At 45.8% G+C, this 18,167-nt stretch overlaps 1 protein-coding gene across 1 annotated transcript in view; it reads right to left on the bottom strand.

Annotated features, from left to right (window-relative positions):
* Nucleotides 1-17,692, bottom strand: part of LOC136488028 (uncharacterized) — a 57,354-nt gene extending 39,662 nt beyond the window's left edge. Inside the window, exon 1 of the mRNA XM_066485083.1 lies at nucleotides 16,412-17,692. Within this exon, the coding sequence (XP_066341180.1) occupies nucleotides 16,412-17,692 (1,281 nt within the window). The remainder of the gene's footprint in view (nucleotides 1-16,411) is intronic.
* Between the last annotated feature and the right edge of the window lie 475 nt (nucleotides 17,693-18,167).

The following is an 18,167-nucleotide window of genomic DNA, read 5'->3' as shown; positions in this document are numbered from 1 at the left end:
TTGTTGAATCCCTGCAACCTGCTGATTTCGCTGAACTGTATGTTGAACAGGTAACTGTCCTGACCAATCATTATTAGAACTCATCGGTACAAAACTTACCGATGGCTGGTAATGTGCTGATATTGTTGGATAATTATAACTGGTTTGAGGCATGAACTGAACCCCAGTTTGACTCATAGCAGGGGCTTTCTGCTGCATCGGCAGTAAGCTCGCCGATGGACTTGAATTGAATGTTTGAACCATAGGCATCTGGAAACCTCCTGGAGTTGGTTGCACAGAAGTAGTTGCGGCATATTGAGGCACTTGAGCCATCGGCGAAACAGTCCGATGGTATAGGCGCTCTTCCTACTGCATCAATCACTGGAGGTAATCTAGGATTGAAAGCAGATGACTCTGGAGGCATGCCATATCCCCACCAATTAGTAGGAATCTGGCTATTCTGAGATACAGGGCCTGACATAGCTGATGCCGATAGATCTGTATTAAGCTGAACTCGCCCTCCTGGTAGTACCTGATCTGATTGTATCGGTGTAGATTGAATATTAGGTGAGCCTGCCAATACTGGAGGGGAAGTAACTTCTGTACCCACAACGGCCGAAGGAGACGATGGAGTTTTGACAGATGCCGGCTCTGGTTGATGATAGGCAGGCCCAACGTAATGTGGCGCTGCTTGTCCTTCTTTGAGAGTTCGAACCACAGCATTATGAACAGTATTGGACAGCACATTGGAATGATTAATCAAAGCATGATTTACTGCAGAATTAACCATCTCTTGAAGTTTACCAGGATTGGAGTCAAAGGTAACCTGCCGAGGCAACGGCAAATCTTGCTTCTGGATGACTTGTCCACTCTTGTTCAAGCTAAACGATCTCAGACAAAGCTGCTTGTATTCTTCTACAGCCTTTTCCATAGCCTGCCTCTGTTCTTCCTTGAGATCTTCTTCTGATACTGCGATAATGTTCCCTGAATCGATCTCGGGATTGAACATATTGATTGATTGGTCCCACCGAGCGTGCCAAAAGATGTGTTGATGCAAAAGTGGATCTGCAAACACAAAGGGCTAATACCCGAATCGATATCCAAAGCGTGCCAGTCGATTTGACCTGCTAATCGACAAGGATGAAGATACGAACACTTTGGTCCTGACAACAGCGATACGCCCGGAAGTCACGGCCAAGAGGTGCTCACGCGGAACTCAAGAATCGCCGAAGGTCGTACTGAAACGATGCAGCTCGCCGAATCAATGAGAACTCGTAAAAAAGGAAAAATATGCAAATTGACGAAGTCGCCGAAAAGTAAGTAGATGCGAATAGGAGTAAAAATTGGTTTTGATATTGATTGATATTATCTCTATTACATTGCCCCTTACTCCATATTTATACCCTGATCTAAAGAGACACAACCAAACACAACTAGGACACCAATCCCATATCTAAGGAACACGTGACTCTTACATGAATCATACCCTAACAAATATAGAAAAGGAAATCAACTCCTATCTATTTCCCTGTCCGCCTCAATTACGATGGAAACCTCACCGTCCTCTTTCCCATCGGCATACTCCCTATTTCATCGGCAGTAGTCTTCAAGTCTTCCTTCATCGGCATACTCCCTGTTTCATCGGCAGTAGTCTTCAAGTCTTCCTTCATCGGCATACTCCCTGTTTCATCGGCAGTAGTCCTCAAGCCTCCCTTCATCAGCATCGACAATAATACCTCCAACCTCATCGGCAACGCCCGAGTCCAAATCAACCTTTCCATCGACCATCACCAGCTATCGGCAACCATCTTTTCAAACTGGCTTTCATCAGCTATCAAAGTATTCAATAACTTTCCCCTTGCCGATTAGTCCACTCCGATTATTTTGACACGTGCAAAAAACGGTGTCAACACATATGATATGATCACTTGCTCCTTCTTGGTTTCCTCCACTTTGACTTGCTCAATGAGAGAGGAGTGAGCCTTTTCAAGCTTAGAGTGAGCTTTGCCAAGCTTCTCATGGGCTTCCATTAGCCTCTCATGAGTGTCATTGAGCTCATCAAAGGATTGCTCAAGAAATTTTACCTTCTTGTGTAATTCTTTGCACTCCTTTCTCTTCATCTCATTGCAAGCGTGCACTTGCTCACACATGTCCAAGAGTTCTTCCTTGGTGTACTCCTCATCCTCATCATCATTATTATCATCATTCCTACAAGTATCACTTTCACATTCATCATCATCACTCACATCATATTTTACCTTGGTAGACTTTGCCATGAGGCATGTCGATGGAGTGTCAAAGATGGAGAGCTTGTCGTTGATGGCGATGCTTGCTAGTGCTCTCTTGATAGATTTCTTGTCATCATCACTAGAGCTATCACTATCCGAAGAGCCATCACTATCCCAAGTGACCACATAGCCTCCACCCTTCTTCTTCTGTTGGAAGGTCATTCTCTTCTCCTTCTCCTTTTCTTTCTTATCCTTCTTGTGCTTCTTCTTCTTATCCTCATCATTGCCACTATTGTAGGGACAATTTGCTACAACATGATCGGGGCTTTTGCAATTGTAGCATCTTCTCACATATTCTTTGCTTTTGGTGTGATCTCTTCTCTTTCTTGCACCATAGCCCTTCTTCTTCATGAATTTTCCCATCTTGCGTACAAAGAGGGCCATAGCTTCATCATAAATATCACTAAGATCATCATCATCACTTGATTCTTTCTTGGACTTGCCCTTGTTCTTGGATGATGATGAGCTAGCCTTGAATTCTATACTCTTCTTATTCTTGTCTTCTTCTTCCTTCTTGTCATCCTTGTCACCCCCTCCCTTTCCACATGATATGTCTCTTGGGTCATGACATCACCTAGTACTTGGTTAGGGGTAATCTCCTTCAATCCTCCTCTTATGATGAGCAATCTCAACATCTCAAATCTTGGAGGTAGGCACATCAAGAACCGATGAGAGACACCATCATCCTTGATCTTCTCTCCCAAAGCCTTCAAGTCATTTACAATCACTTACAATCGATGGAACATTTCCGGAATGCTTTCATCTTCCTTCATCTTGAAGCTTGTCAATTTATCCTTGAGAATGTACAACTTGGCACTATTCACTACCGGTGTGCCCTCATATGTTTCCTCCAATCTCTTCCACACCTCATTTGCTCTTTCACAATCCTTGATTTGCTCAAACACTTTAGAATCAATGGCATTGTATATGGTGTTGAGAGCCATTGTATTGCATTGCTTGTTGATCTTATCTTGGTTGGTGGGATCATCGGGATCAATGATAGCATAGTCATTCTCGGTCACCCCCATACTTGATTATTGATTATGAAGAGGACATCAGTTATTCATCACATACAAGCCAAGGAGAGTAGGAGGACTAGCATGGGCGTCCAATTCATCTTTCTCATGGTGGAGACCCAGTCCAACTGAAGTTGGAGCCCATCTTAGGCTTCAGGACCAGTCTGCCTTAAACTAGTCACCTAGGATGCATCCGGACTCTGTTTTTGACGATGCACATATGGTTGGAAAGCTAATTGGATAAGTAAGCCAATCCAAGTCGTTTCACATCAAAAGACCTTCGGAATCAATAGGAATCATTGAAACAAGTTAGCATCTAGAATCTATCGGGGTGCTACGACACCGTCTTTTGGTCCGTTGGACCGTGTATCGTGTTTGGGCCCATTAGGGGGCACATCCAGGGGGTGATACCCAAGACTCTATAAATAGCAGCCGTCACTCTCCTTAGTGTTTGGGGTTTTGTTTAGTTCTTGATTTCCTTGTGAAACAGATATTGTTTTGCTGCAACTGTCGCCGCCAAGACCGCTTGCTGTGAACCAGGGCCCCAGTTCTTGATCTTGTTCGCCTGTGGCGATTAGTCCTTTCAAATAAAGACTTGAACTCTTTCTCATTATCATAATCTCATATTTATTTGCAATTTTAGATTGTGTTTATCTCGTTCTTGCTTGTGTTCTCGATTCGCTTGCAGGAAAGCCTTCTCGGCGAGGTCAATCGTGTTCGCGTGGTTGATAACCAACGGAGCAGTGGTGTAATGGTTGCGGGGGTCCGAATCAGTCTTGGTTCGAAGTCTAGATCGTGAACGTCGAGTCTCCACCAATCGATGCTATCATACCTTTCAGAAGATCAGGCCTATTCTACATCAAGTGGTATCAGAGACCTTGTTGCCCGTTAGGTATAACTTTGTCTTCCCCTTTAGATTGTTACTGTTTTTGCATTACCTATAGTCCACAAAAAGCCAAAAAAAATATATACATCGTCACATATTCCCTGTCCTATAGCCTCATTCTAGTCGTGCTAATTTCGTCTCTGTTTGCCGTTGTTAAGTTTATGCCCTAGGTCAAGTTCTGGTTGCTAGGTTTTAGAATCATTTTTATTCCAGTTTGTGTTTTTTTCCTTTGTTTTTAATCATAATTCGTGAACATCTCCAATTCTTGTTGAGTTTCCTCTGTATTCATCAAACCCTAGTCCACGTCATCTTATTTCTTACACTTGTCTTCACTATTTCCATCAAATCCTTGCTGTCGTGACCAATTTTGCAGCGCATTGAGTCCCGTTCTATTCCTCTAATTTGGAGTCCGTTCTTAAAACTGGTCTAGTTTTCGCATACGAACTCGGATTTCGACGTTCCATATATCAAAATCGATCAGAAAAAAATTTCAGATCCGTCCATCCCCCAGCGTTGTTGGGGTCAGAGATTTTTATTTTGGTCAAAAAGTGGTCACAAGATCCTCTTTTCGTGGTCACAAGCTTTTTGTCGATTTTGAGCACGTCTTCTGGAAATTCCACAGGCCACGTCTTTCACTTGTTTAAGCTCATATTTTCTGTGGTTACTTCTTTTGTGCTCCTAAGTGAAGAACAAATATCAAAAAAGGAAAAAGAAAAAGTCAAAATTTCTCAAAAAAACAACGATAGCCCAAAAAATAGAAAAAGAGAGGGGCAAAAGTGGAACAATATCTAGAAGAGCACATAGAGAGTGCCATTTGAGTTGTGTTTGCGTGTGCTGATTTCTGCCTTGTTCCTAATCATATTCTTGCTGTTCACATCACTTGATACATCTGGTATTTGGAATGTGAGTAGGCCAGCAACTAAGACAAGTACTTGGGATACTTATTCAGCTTTGCTATTCAGTTGCAAATTTTGCAATTCCTTGCTACTATATTGTGTCTGTCCAAGCTCCACTTTCTTCTAACCAAGTATAGGTTCGCCTTGCAACTGTTATACTCAAGCTACAATGGTATCATAGTCACCGACCGATTGCACCGCCTGTTGCTTTGGTAAGAACACTTGTAAGACCGTGGTAAGACGCTTGAGAGTTGAGTGCCTTATTTTTCCTTGTCCACAACCTAAGTAGTTGGTAGGAAGAATACTATTGTGTTGTCTTTTTCTTTCTACTAACCATGTTAGGAAATGTCAGAGGCGGCGGCCAAGGAAACGAGGACGCACCTACATATTTCAATGATTGTGTTTCTAAGAATGAGCTTTGTGCCATTCTTGATGACAAGTTCAATGAGATCCTTTAACAAATCACCAATTTGGCCAGAGGATTGAAGATGTTGAACAACGACATCCTGAACCACGTCCTAAAGATGATGATGATGATCTCTCTGAGGAGGACGATGGCGACGCGGAGGCTGAAGCCGAAGCTCAACGACGTGCTGAGGATGCACGAAACCGTAATCGGTTGAACTTTAATCGACACGGTATGGGAGGTAACAACCAAGGTAATAATGATCCTTTCTCTAAAACTAAGTTTAAGATACCTCCTTTTTCTGGTTCTGCTAATCCTGAAGCATATTTAGATTGGGAGATGGCTATAGATCAAAAATTTAGCTCCCATCAAGTACCTGAAGAATATAGAGTTAGACTTGCTACTAGTGAATTTACTAGTTTTGCTCTTTTCTGGTGGAATGATATTTGCAATAATGCTAATGCTAATGCTCAAATACCTCAAACCTAGACTGTACTTAAACGATGAATGAAATCGAGATTTGTTCTTCCATACTATCAGCGTGATTTGCGATTAAAACTATAATGTTTAAATCAAGGTAGTAAAACTGTTGAGGAATATTATCTAGAGCTTTTAATTGGTCTAGCATGTAGTAATATACAAGAGTATGATATGGATAAGTGTTCTAGATTTTTTGGAGGTTTGCGTCGTGAAATACAGGATATTCTTGACTATAAAGAATGGACTAGATTTTTCCAATTATATCATTATGCTATTAAAGCTGAAAGGGAAGTACAGGGACGACAACCTCGGCGATCCACGACTCCATCCATTCCTTCACGTTCAACCGAGGTGAGTAAATTTTCTAATGTGCAGACACCACCAGCGCCTGTAAAGAAGAGTTCTCCTATCACACCTCCTTCTAGTGGATCTGCTACACCTTCCTCTAGCAGCTCTTCTAAAGTTGTGTGGCACCGCTGCAAGGGTTTAGGACATATTGCTAAAGAATGCCACAGCAAACGCGCATATATTGCTACTGATGATGGTGGGTATGCTAGTGCTAGTGATGAAGAGAATGAATTTACACTTGCAACTGATCTTTATGCAAATAAATTTGCGGATAGTGCTGACGATCCTGATGAGGTAATTGATAGTGTGGCATGCACTGCAGACTACAAATCAATCCTTATTCAGCGTGTTTTAAGTACACAAGTTGAGCCAGTAGACAAGCTACAACACCATAATTTGTTTCAAATGTTCCTCATTGTCAATAATTTCCGTGTTCGTGCTATAATTAATGGAGGAAGTAGCAATAACTTGGTAAGTTCTGAGCTTGTCAAGACTCTTGGTTTATCTACACGTGCTCTTCCACATTCATACCATGTTCAGTGGTTCAACAATAATGGTAAGGCAAAGGTAACACAATCTGCTCGTGTGCATTTTTCTAGTCGGGTCATACCATGATTATGCTGATTTTGATGTCGTGCCTATGCAAGCTTGTTCACTTTTGTTAGGCCGCCCTTGGCAATATGATAATAATGCTCTACATCATGGTAGGCAAAATAGATATACTTTTATATTTAAGGGAAAGACCATTGCTTTACTTCCTTTAACTCCTGCTGAAATTGTGCAATATGAAAAGGAACTTGCTGAAAAGAAAAAGAAAGGCCATGATAAAGACTTTAGCAAACCAACAAATGAACCATCAAGTAACATGAAAGAAGTTTTATTTGCTCTTAAATCTGTTCTTGCTGATCATGATGAACCTTGTTATGCTTTAACTTGTACATCGCCTATATGTCCACTTGGTCCTGCTTCTAGTGCTATGCCTCTTGTTGGTACTAACCTTTTGCAGGAGGAGGATGAATTCCTAGCAGGGAAGCCACCATGGCAGCCGCCTTTGCGAAGGATTGGGCGCCAAGATGAACGTCTTCTTCTAGAGCCATCGTTGTTGTCATCCAATGGAGGCGACAATCTACTTCAGTTAAGGACGACTTCAATTCAAGAAAGGGAGGATGATGAGGACATCACTTCTTCATCACATACAAGCCAAGGAGAGGAGGAGGACCAGCATGGGCAGTCCAATTCATCTTTCTCATGGTGGAGGCTCAGTCCAACTGAAGTTGGAGCTCATCTCGGGCTTCAGGACCAGTCTGCCTTAAACTGGTCACCCAGGACGTATCTAGGACTCTGTTTTCGACGATCCATATATGGTTGGAAGCTAATTTGATAAGGAAGCCTAATACAAGTGGTTTCACATCAAAAGACCTTCAGGAATCAATAGGAATCAGTCGAAACAAGTCAGGCATCCAGAATCTATCAGGGTGCTGCGACACCGTCTTTTGGTCCGTTGGACCGTGTATCGTGTTTGGGCCCATTAGGGGGCGCGTCCAGGGGGGTGACGCCCAAGACTCTATAAATAGCAGCCATTGCTCTTCTTAGGGTTTGGGGTTTTGTTTAGTTCTTGATTTCCTCGTGAAATAGACGTCGTTTTGCTACAACTGTCGCCGCCAAGGCCGCTTGCTGTGAACCAGGGCCTCAGTTCTTGATCTTGTTTCGCCTGTGGGAATTAGTCCTTTTGAATAAAGACTTGGAACTCTTTCTCATTATCATAAGCCTCATATTTATTTGCAATTTCAGATTGCATTTATCTCGTTCTTGCTTGTGTTCTCGATTCGCTTGCAGGAAAGCCTTCTCGGCGAGGTCAACGCGTTTCGCATGGTTGATAACCAACGGAGCAGTGGTGTAACAGTTGCGGGGGTCCGAATCAGTCTTGGTTCGAAGCCTAGATCGTGAAGTATCGAGTCTCCACCAATCGACGCTATTATACCTTTTGGAAGATCGGGCCTAGTCTACATCAGATTGAACCAAGATACATCCTCATCTTTCTCTTCCAATAATCATAGCATGTGCCATCAAAGAACGGTGGTTTGCCCCCCACATGGTTGAACACAACTTGAGCCATAATTTGACACTGAGGCTTGTTAAGCCTTTAATCAAACGGTGACCAATGGCTCTGATACCACTTGAAAGGTCCTAATATGGCTAGAAGGGGGGGTGAATAGCTTATTTAAAAATCTACAAATCAACTAGAGCAATTTGATTAGTATGACAAATAGCAAAATGCAAACTTGCTCTAGCTCTACAATGGTTGCAAGCCACCTATCCAATAATTCTAGGTTGCAATGATTACTAGGCACACAACTTGCAAAGTTACTACTCACTAAGAGCTCTCAATCTTGGTACTCTAAAGAGCTCCACTAGATGAACTTAGAAATAACAAAGCAAGCTCTCAATTCTAATTACACTAAAGAGCTTGCTACAACTAGTTTGCAAGAATATAAATGAGTGAGTAGGGTGATTATACTGTCATGTAGAGGAGTGAACCAATCACAATATGAACACTAAATCAATCACTGGGAGAATACCAAAGGACAAGAGACAACCAATTTTTCTCTCGAGGTTCACGTGCTTGTCGGCACGCTAGTCCCCGTTGTGTCGACCAACACTTGGTGGTTCAGCGGTTAAGAGGTGTTGCATGAACCTCATCCACACAATAGGACACCACAAGAACCGGCCCACAAGTGAGGTAACTCAATGACACGAGCAATCCACTAGAGTTACCTTTCGGCGCTCCGTCGGGGAAGGCGCAAGACCCCTCACAATCACCACGATCGGAGCCGGAGACAATCACTAACCTCCACTCAACGATCCTCGCTGCTCCAAGCCATCTAGGTGGTGGCAACCACTAAGAGAAACAAGAGAATCCCATAGCGAAACACGAATGCCAAGTGCCACTAGATGCAATCACTCAAGCAATGCACTTGGATTCTCTCCCAATCTCACAAAGATGATGAATCAATGATGGAGATGAGTGGGAGGGCTTTGGCTAAGCTCACAAGGTTGCTATGTCAATGCAAATGGCCAAGAGTATGAGCTTGAGCCGGCCAAGGGGCTTAAATAGAGGCCCCCACGAAATAGAGCCATTGTACCCCTTCACTGGGCACAACGCGGGATGATCGGATGCTCCGGTCATATTGACCGGGCGCAGGACCCCAGCGTCCGGTCCTCAGATCTTCGCCACGTGTCCCCAGCTTCAAACGCTGATCGCCCGATCTCAACGGTCAAGTGATGACCAGATGCACTACTGTGAAGTGACCGGACGCTGGACCTCAGCGTCCGGTCGTTTCCAGTAAGGTTCCATTCGCGCAAAATCACGACCAGATGCACCCGGTCATGCTCGACCGGACACACCCTGCGCCCGGTCACTCAATGTTCCCTCTGTGCGCCCCACGTTAGCATATGTCAGCACTGACTGGACGCACCCTACCAGCGTCTGGTCACTTTTAGCGCCAGCGTCCGGTCGAAGACCGAAACACGTGCGCCCTCTGCTGCCACTGACCGGACACACCGATCCAACCGAGACCAGCATCCGGTCACTTTCAATGACCTTCGTCTTTTCTGTAAAGAGCGTCGGTGGCACCGTCGGACTGTCCTCACTCTATGGGCGGACACTCCATCGGTGAAGTTTCTAACCCTTGCTCAAATGTGCCAACCATCAAGTGTATCACCTTGTGCACATTTGTTAGCATATTTTCACAAACATTTTGAAGGGTGTTAGCACTCCACTAGATCCTAAATGCATATGCAATGAGTTAGAGCATCTAGTGGCACTTTGATAACCGCATTTCAATATGAATTTCACCCCTCTTAATAGTACGGCTATCTAACCTAAATGTGATCACACTCGCTAAGTGTCTTGATCACGGAAATAAAATGACTCCTACTATTTATACCTTTGCCTTGGGCCTTTTGTTTTTCTCTTTCTTCTTTTCCAAGTTCTAGCATTTGATCATCACCATGTCATCACCATCGTCATGATCTTCGCCATTGCTTCATCACTTGGAGTAGTGCTACCTATCTCACAATCACTTTGATAAACTAGGTTAGCACTTAGGGTTTCATCAATTAACCAAAACCAAACTAGAGCTTTCACCTAGTGAGGCCATGCTTTCGAGAGCCATTCGAAGAAGGCTCAAGCCGCACACCATGTGATCTTACACCGGCAGCCCATCTCCTGAACTGAGGTTATGAGGAGGACTTTGCTTCCTAGGGTTGGTTACAGAGAGGGTCTGACTCACATCCAGCTGTGGCTCATCTCCTACCTTGTCACCCAGACAGAGTTTGATGTTTGGGATGTTATTGTTTCTAAGATGGAGGACACCATAGCTGAGGGGTTCAAGGGCCATCGTCAGTTGTCCATTTGCACACTGGATCTATTTCATACTGATGAGGGCAATTGACAAGATGGCACCTGAGTCAGCTTGAGGCGAATGCACACGACACCCACAGAGTTTCTAGCTTATGATATGCGCCAGCTGATGGGTTAGGGTCGAGAGAATAGGGCAGCCAGATAGCCACACCACAAAGCCCCAGTTCCTGAGATAGTTGAGGAGCAGGACGAGGTTATCAGGGGCCTTGCTGAGGCAGAGCTTGCCAACCTTGAGGCTCAATAGGACAACCTCATACCAGAGGACCTCCTGTCTGATAGTTCAGACGAAGCCTACGAGCCAATTCCACGTATGCCTTCACAGGCAAATGACTTAGAGGCCGGAGGCTCCAGCTCAGCTCCACCATAGCCGCCGCAGACCAACCCAGCACTACTTGCTATACTTGAGTGGATGAGGCAGGATTAGGCATGCCAGGCACAGGAGACTGCAGCTACTATTGCTCTGGCATAGACACGTTAGGATCAGTTCCAGCAGCAGCAGCAACAGCAGCTAGTTATTCAGCAGCAGTTGCTTGGGTTCATGCAGCATGTGTTCACTGCTACAGGGATTGCTCCACCTCAGCCCACACTGTAGATTGGTCAGCCTACCACCACCACTCTAGTGACTCTAGCTGTATAGCCCAGTGGACTATAGAGTCAGAGACAGTTGTTGGCTCAGTTTGCCTCACCTTCTGCCTAGGTCTCACTAGTGGTTTGCTACTCCATGCATAGGGCCGGCATAGCAGTTCACACTGATCAGTCACTAGGTTCACTCATACACCCTCTATCACTAGCTATGACTTCACGGGATCTGTCTACTACCTTCAGTGAGCTCACAGGTCACCCCACACCTCCAGAGTTTTAGGGGACTATGACTACTATGATAGATCTAGTGACTAGGGACTATAGGCACACTACCTTCCTCAGTCACCAGCTTAGAGCTACCTCAGTTTGAGAGTCAGTTCGCTATAGCTCCTTCACTTCTAGAGGTAGTTCAGACAGAGGCAAGTGATAGTATCAGAGGCTCAGTCGGCAGGCACCGCTACCACATCCACTAAGCAGACCCAAACCGCTTCTCATCCACTTCTAATGTCAGAGGGTCAGTCAACTCAGAGCTCAGATTCAGATGTGGACCTCTCCTAGTTTGAGCTTTCCCCGCAAGTTCCATTGACTGGCTTGTCTGCTCTAGCCCCACCGTCGGATCCTTAGGTTTTGGTGCTTGACGCCAAAGGGGGAGGAACGAGTATGTAGCTTTAGGGGGAGCTAGTGAGATTATCTTTGTTTAGTTCTTTTCTGTGTGACATACATTAGCATCATGTTTACTCTTATGCATTGTATTATACGTGTGATGAGACTTTCTGTGACATGTGTGCTCTCTACTCTTCATATTTATATATGTCGTGTCACTTGTTTATGCTCTTGCTTATGCTTCCGCATTTCACTCTGATTATTTATGAGCAAAGTGATTAGTACCTCGCACTTATTTAATATCCTTTGAGTACTTATATGTAGCTTGGTTCGTATAAGCATGCCCTAACCCATTTATTCTTATTGTCTCATGCTTATATGAACCAAGTGTGTTGAAGACCTCACCCATCTATTTGTAAACATACTCGAGGTTGTTGTTATCAATCACCAAAAAGGGGAAGATTGAAAGCATCTAGGCCCCCAGTGGGTTTCAGTGATTAATGACAACGCAAGATTATTGTGACTAACATGTGTGTTTTGCAGAGGCAAATTGAGTTAGGTCACGATAATTATGATTGATTGGGCAATCAACGATTTTCATGCCCCTATCGATGGAATTCGTTTCGGTTTTCAATGGAATGGATGACAAGGTTAATGACGGTCTAGTTCTAAGTGTCATTTGGTGTTGAGAGGCACTTAGAGTAGATTAGGACTTTGTTTTTCCTTTAACCATACTATAAAGGGGGGTATGGACTAGTAGCTTGACCTAGGTGAGTCTAATGGTTTAGGTGTGGTGCACACTTGTCAAACTTAGCACTAGATAGCTCAGGGATGCTCTAAAGATCAAGTGGAACAACTTTCATTCACAAGGAAATTCAGTTTGGAAGTGAATGGAGTGTTTTTCAGTCGACCGAACGCTAGTGCACTTGTGACCGGACGCGTCCGATCAGTACAACTTGGCTAGGTTAAGGCACCGGACGCTGTCCTAAAGCTCACCGGACGCGACTGTGACTAGGGCTTGTTCTCCAGAACTGACCGAACGTGGTGCCCCATAGCACCGGACGCGCCCGAGGGCAGAGTCCGGTCGTTTCTAGAGACGTTCTAGAGAGGTGTTTTCTTGACCGGACGCATCCGGTCAGTGTTGATCGGACGTGTGTCAGAGTCCGGTTAGAGAGTGGTGACGCTGGTGTCATGTAGCCGTTGGCTACTGACCGAATGCGTCCGGTCATCTCGACAGACACGTCCGGTCATCACTTAAACAGCAGGTTTGAACCTCAATGGGTATGTTTGTGTGTGGGGGGTATTTATACTTCTCCCACTCCTCCAACATATCTCTCTTGCTAATTTGATCAGCTGAGGAACACCTTTGAAGTCCAAGGGAGAGCAAGTGCCTAGTGAGGATTTGTGATTTGATAATCTCAAGATTAAGGACCTCATTAGTATTTTGGGAGTAGCAAGTGTGCATCCACTCATCTCATTAGGCTTGGTTGGGTCAAGTGAGAGTTTAGTGCTTGTTACTCTTAGGTGATCGGTATCACCTAGACTGTTTGGTGGTGATTGGGAGCTTGGTGATCATCCGGTGGAGCTTGTGGATGACCCAACTCATCTTGTGAGTGGTTGTGGGCGATTCACTGTGTTGGAGTGATGAAGAATCAGCCCATAGAGAGCACCTTGATCCTTGCGCGGATCAAGGGGAGAGCTACACCCTTGCAGCGGGTGCTCCAACGAGGACTAGTAGGGGAGTGCCGACTCTTCGATACCTCAGGAAAACATCGTCGTGTTCCTTCTCTCTCTTTACTTTGAGCATTTACTTTGAGCAATTCATTTCATATCTCTACATTACTAGAATTGCCATGCTAGAGTAGGATTGGAACCTAGGTTGCTAAACTTTTATGCGGTAGAACTGAATAGAACACACTTTTAGGCACTAGGGGTGAAGTAAGCTAAGTGTAGGACTTAATTGTTGCAAGAAATTTTAGAATAGCCCAATTCAACCCTCCTCTTGGGCATCTTGATCCTTTCACCCACGACAGAATCTTCGTCGACTAGTTCAACCCTTCGCACTGCTAAGGCAATGCGACAGCTCTTCCTGGAACCAAAAGGAGAGCGGGCGAGGTGCCGTGCAAGTCAGCGTGTCTGATCGCCGATGACGGCTAGATAGCATAAATAGTGAGTAATAGCCCATGATCTCCTTCTGCTATAGAGGGCAGAGCCGATTGTATAACATTAAGCCCCTAGTGTGCCTTGTTCACTGGCGCGTCGTTTTATCTTTCACTATTTCTCGATCTTAATACAAAGATGTACAAATCTTTTGCGTATTTGAGAGAAAAAAACATTCATTGAGCACATTCTGAATCATCCAAATCTTTATGCAATTGTCTAATTATGAATTCGGAGAACATTTGAAGTCTTCAATATATCTAGTATATACAACAGCTTGTTTAGGTTTTCAACAAATCTATTTATCGAAGAATTTGTTGACACCATATTTTTTAGCATGTTGTTGGCACTCTCGGATCTTTGCGTGCCTGTCATTTCAACAAAAAATTTGCCTTTGCTTCAAACATTTGAGCCATTCAGCCATTCGGCCATTCCATGTTCTACTGAGTAGTGAGTACTGACTCATACCAATTACAAGTGCATGTAATGCAGGATGCAGTAGCATTTTTGTCATCTTAACTCATCAGGAAATGATGGTTCTGATATCCATTCTTACTATAACCCAAAAACTTCATGATTCAAATGTTTTTATTATTATTCCTATTTTCCAACTCTTTGTCAATAGTATGCTGCTCAGATTTGTAAGGATAAGTGCAATGTAAAGGAAGATACAGTAATCAGCAGTTTGGTACTTGAAAAGCTTGGATACACGGCTTATCTGTGGAGGATGCGATCACAGTTCCATTCAAAGGACTCCCATCTGGATGAATACTTCCCCATTCAAGGACCCCCATCTGGATGAATACTCCTAAACTCCTAGTAATCCACAGCGAGTACATATCTTGCTCCTACATTTTTGGAACCAAGTTAAGCAATCTAGATCCAATAAATGAATGCCCGCAGAACTAAACAATTCTTAGCAGTGAAGGGGGTGATCTGCATGCTGGTGCATAGAGACTTCCCAGAACATAAATCAAGGAAGGAAGATGTCGATTTGTAATCCAGTCACAACGCAATGATCCAGAAGTGGGTGAGGGGCAGAGGTGGACTACGTTTACACGGAGTTTTTAATGTCTGCTCCTCCATTAGCGCCGCGTCCATTGCCGAGTGGTGGTGGGTCTCGTTCATAACTATGGTCTCCTTGGAGCCAAAACGACACACCCCTTGCACTCACAGGCTTTAGCTTGGACCATACCCGTCCTCCGTTCGCGCCTTTCGAAATGTTGTTGGGTACATTTCCCTCTTTACCCTCATTCTATTTGGATCTATTAGCAGCTAATAGTTAACTAGCTAATACTATGTGTCTACGTCACAACTAACATAAGCTGCTATTAGCTAGTTTGGTCCAACTAGTAAAATAGTTGTTAGTTGACTATTTAGTATTTAGCTAACAATTAGCTAGACCTGTTTGGATCTAATTAACTAATTATTAGCAGCTAACTATTAGCTCCTTATTAGATTTAAAAGAGGGCCTAAGCTTCAAGATCCGGCTGATCGTTGGTGCTCTAATGTTTGCATAAAGTGGACCTGGACACGGACACGAATCTTCAGGTACCAAAAGGTACTTAGAACCACACACGTAAAGTAGTACATTTCACTTTTCGAGAATTGAGAACGATGGTTAAAAAGGTACAAAGAAGGGCACTCTCAACCCATAAACTACATGATGGTTTCTATATTCATTAATTTGGATGCCATTGCCGACTAAGAAAAAAAGGTGACGTGGCACTGCAATTAAAGAAGAGAGGAGGAACTAGTTTCTTAACAAGCAACCACGTCTATGTACACGGAAACCAAGACATGAAGAGATGAGATGCGATAGGTATATAAGAGAAAGAGAATACATATGATTAGACGAAAGATTATTCTATAAAAACTATCTGTTGGGGACATAGTTTTAATGTGTAGTATCAACATTAACTAATAGTAGGCGTAGAAACTATCTGCGGTTTCTAGCATTGTGAGTGCCCTATTACACCAACTCTACTCTAGATAGGAAGCATTATTGGAGGAATATGAAATTAGCTACTATACTATTGTGATGGTCAGCTCAAGTGCTCAACGGTAAACATGCACCTTTCCTCTAAAATACAATGTTACCATAGTGAAATACACACTGAAGATCGACTGATAACACCAAACAGTGACAGACGACATGAAACACTATTATGTCCGGCGCGCGCGTGTGTGAGAAATATAATCCTCTGCATCAACCCTTGTTCATGCGTCGTCCGGCTATCTCCTTCCGGAAGTGTTTCAAGAAGTCTCTCATTTTACGTGAACCGGCTTTGCGGTACACATGAGAAACTTGTCGCTTGCAAACCGTGTTGGTGCCTCGCTTTACCTGCAGCCTGCTGCTGTTGCCGCTATGGTGGGCGCTGGCGATGCTGTCCTGGTAGAGTCCAAAGTGGAGAAGGAAGCGGGCCTCTTGGCGCCTCGCCGGGACGTCGACGAACTCCTGCAAGCACAGCACCCTCTCCATGGCGACGCGGTTGGGGTCATAAGCGAAGACCTTGTGAAAGCCCGTGGCGAGCAGGAGTTTCTCGCTTCCCCCCGCGCTGCTGCAACTGCAGAGCGGGATGACATCATCCTCCTCCACGAACTCGTCGCTTATCGCCTGGGGCAAGCTCTGCAGGTCGATCCGGTAGCGCTTCGACCAGGTGTCGCCGTCGCCGCCCCACGTGTAGAGCGAGTACCTCTCGTGGTCGAAGCGGAGGTCGACGACGGCGCACAGGGAGCCATCCAGTTCCGTGAGCGTCCCGACGCGGTCCGCCAGGAACGGCGGCATGTGCACCCACCCGAACCGCTCGGCGCCGACGGAGAAGGACATGACAGGCTGATCCGTGCCGGTGAAGCTGTTCAGCTCCAGCAGAAAGTAGAGGGAACCGCGGAGGTACACCGGCGGCAGGCCGGCTATAAAGCTGGCCGACGGCGGTGGCACTCGCCCAGCGCAGGGCCGCCACGCGCCCCCCGGGGCACAGGTGCACACCTCGCAGCCCGTCTCCCCAATCCGCCTCTTGAAGAGCCTCACCACCTTGTGCTCCCCAGTGGCCGGGTCGAAGCCGAGCCCGGTGCTCGCGATCTCGAAGGGGACCCAAGGCGGAGGCCGGAGGAATCGGCCCGCCACGCCGATGCGCATCGAATCCCGAAACTCCACGGCCGCGGCGCGCTCGCAGGGCGGGAGCGCGACGTGCTCGCCGGTCGACAGGTTGCACACGTAGTGCTGCGACGCGGGGCCGTCGGAGACGAGCGTCAGGCCGTGGCACGGCCTCGGGGACACTATCACGTGCGCCGCGCTGAGGTTGCCCAGGGTGAGGAGCTCGCGGGCGGCGCGCGGCGCCTCCCCGTTGCGGAGCGCGCAGGTGTACAGGGTGGTGCTGGTGCTGGCGCTGGCGTCGGCCGCCGGCGCGAAGAAGAGGAGCTCTGGTTGGCGCGCCGCCGCGGCTGACTTGGCGGCGCCGTAGGCCCGGGCGAAGTCGTCCGAGGTGAGGGCCGTGTGCCACGCACGGCAGACGGCTCGACAGCGGGCGACGTCGCTAGGCGGTAAACGCGTCACGATCTCGTCGAAGATCAGATTGTCATGAAGCCGCTGTGTCGTCTGGCCCAACATCTTCTTGCTGCACATTACCGAGGATGTTCCGTGATCGCGAGGCATCTCTCTTGGACTAGCTAATAGAGAGTTTATTAAACCCGATCCGTGTGCGTGATGCGTCTAGTTAGATAGATAGATATCCAGATGTATATATAGTCCTTATTATATAGTCCTTATATATATCGCCACGTCTTCCTCAGCCACCACCGCTAGTGAGGCCCCCGCTCCAGAACTTTCGCATCCCACCCCACATGTTGATGCTGAGGACCCAGCGAATCTCGTTTCTCGCCGTGATACATGGCGCGTTGCGGGAGGTTCATCCCTTGCTATCAACAAGGGTTCGATTGAGAGTGTTTGGGTGGAAACAGAGGGGAGGGATCGACCAGAGGTTGAGGAAAGGTGGTTGAACAATGAAGAGGCATTCCTGGAGCTCTCACAGAGTCACCGACGGCGTGAACGAACAAAGGGTTTCGGTGTACCCATGGATACGTCATCACGCGCCTTCATA

The sequence above is a fragment of the Miscanthus floridulus genome, chromosome 10 (assembly GCF_019320115.1).
Source record: "Miscanthus floridulus cultivar M001 chromosome 10, ASM1932011v1, whole genome shotgun sequence".
NCBI classification, from domain to species: Eukaryota; Viridiplantae; Streptophyta; class Magnoliopsida; order Poales; family Poaceae; genus Miscanthus; species Miscanthus floridulus.
This window is presented reverse-complemented; position numbering and strand designations above follow the sequence as displayed.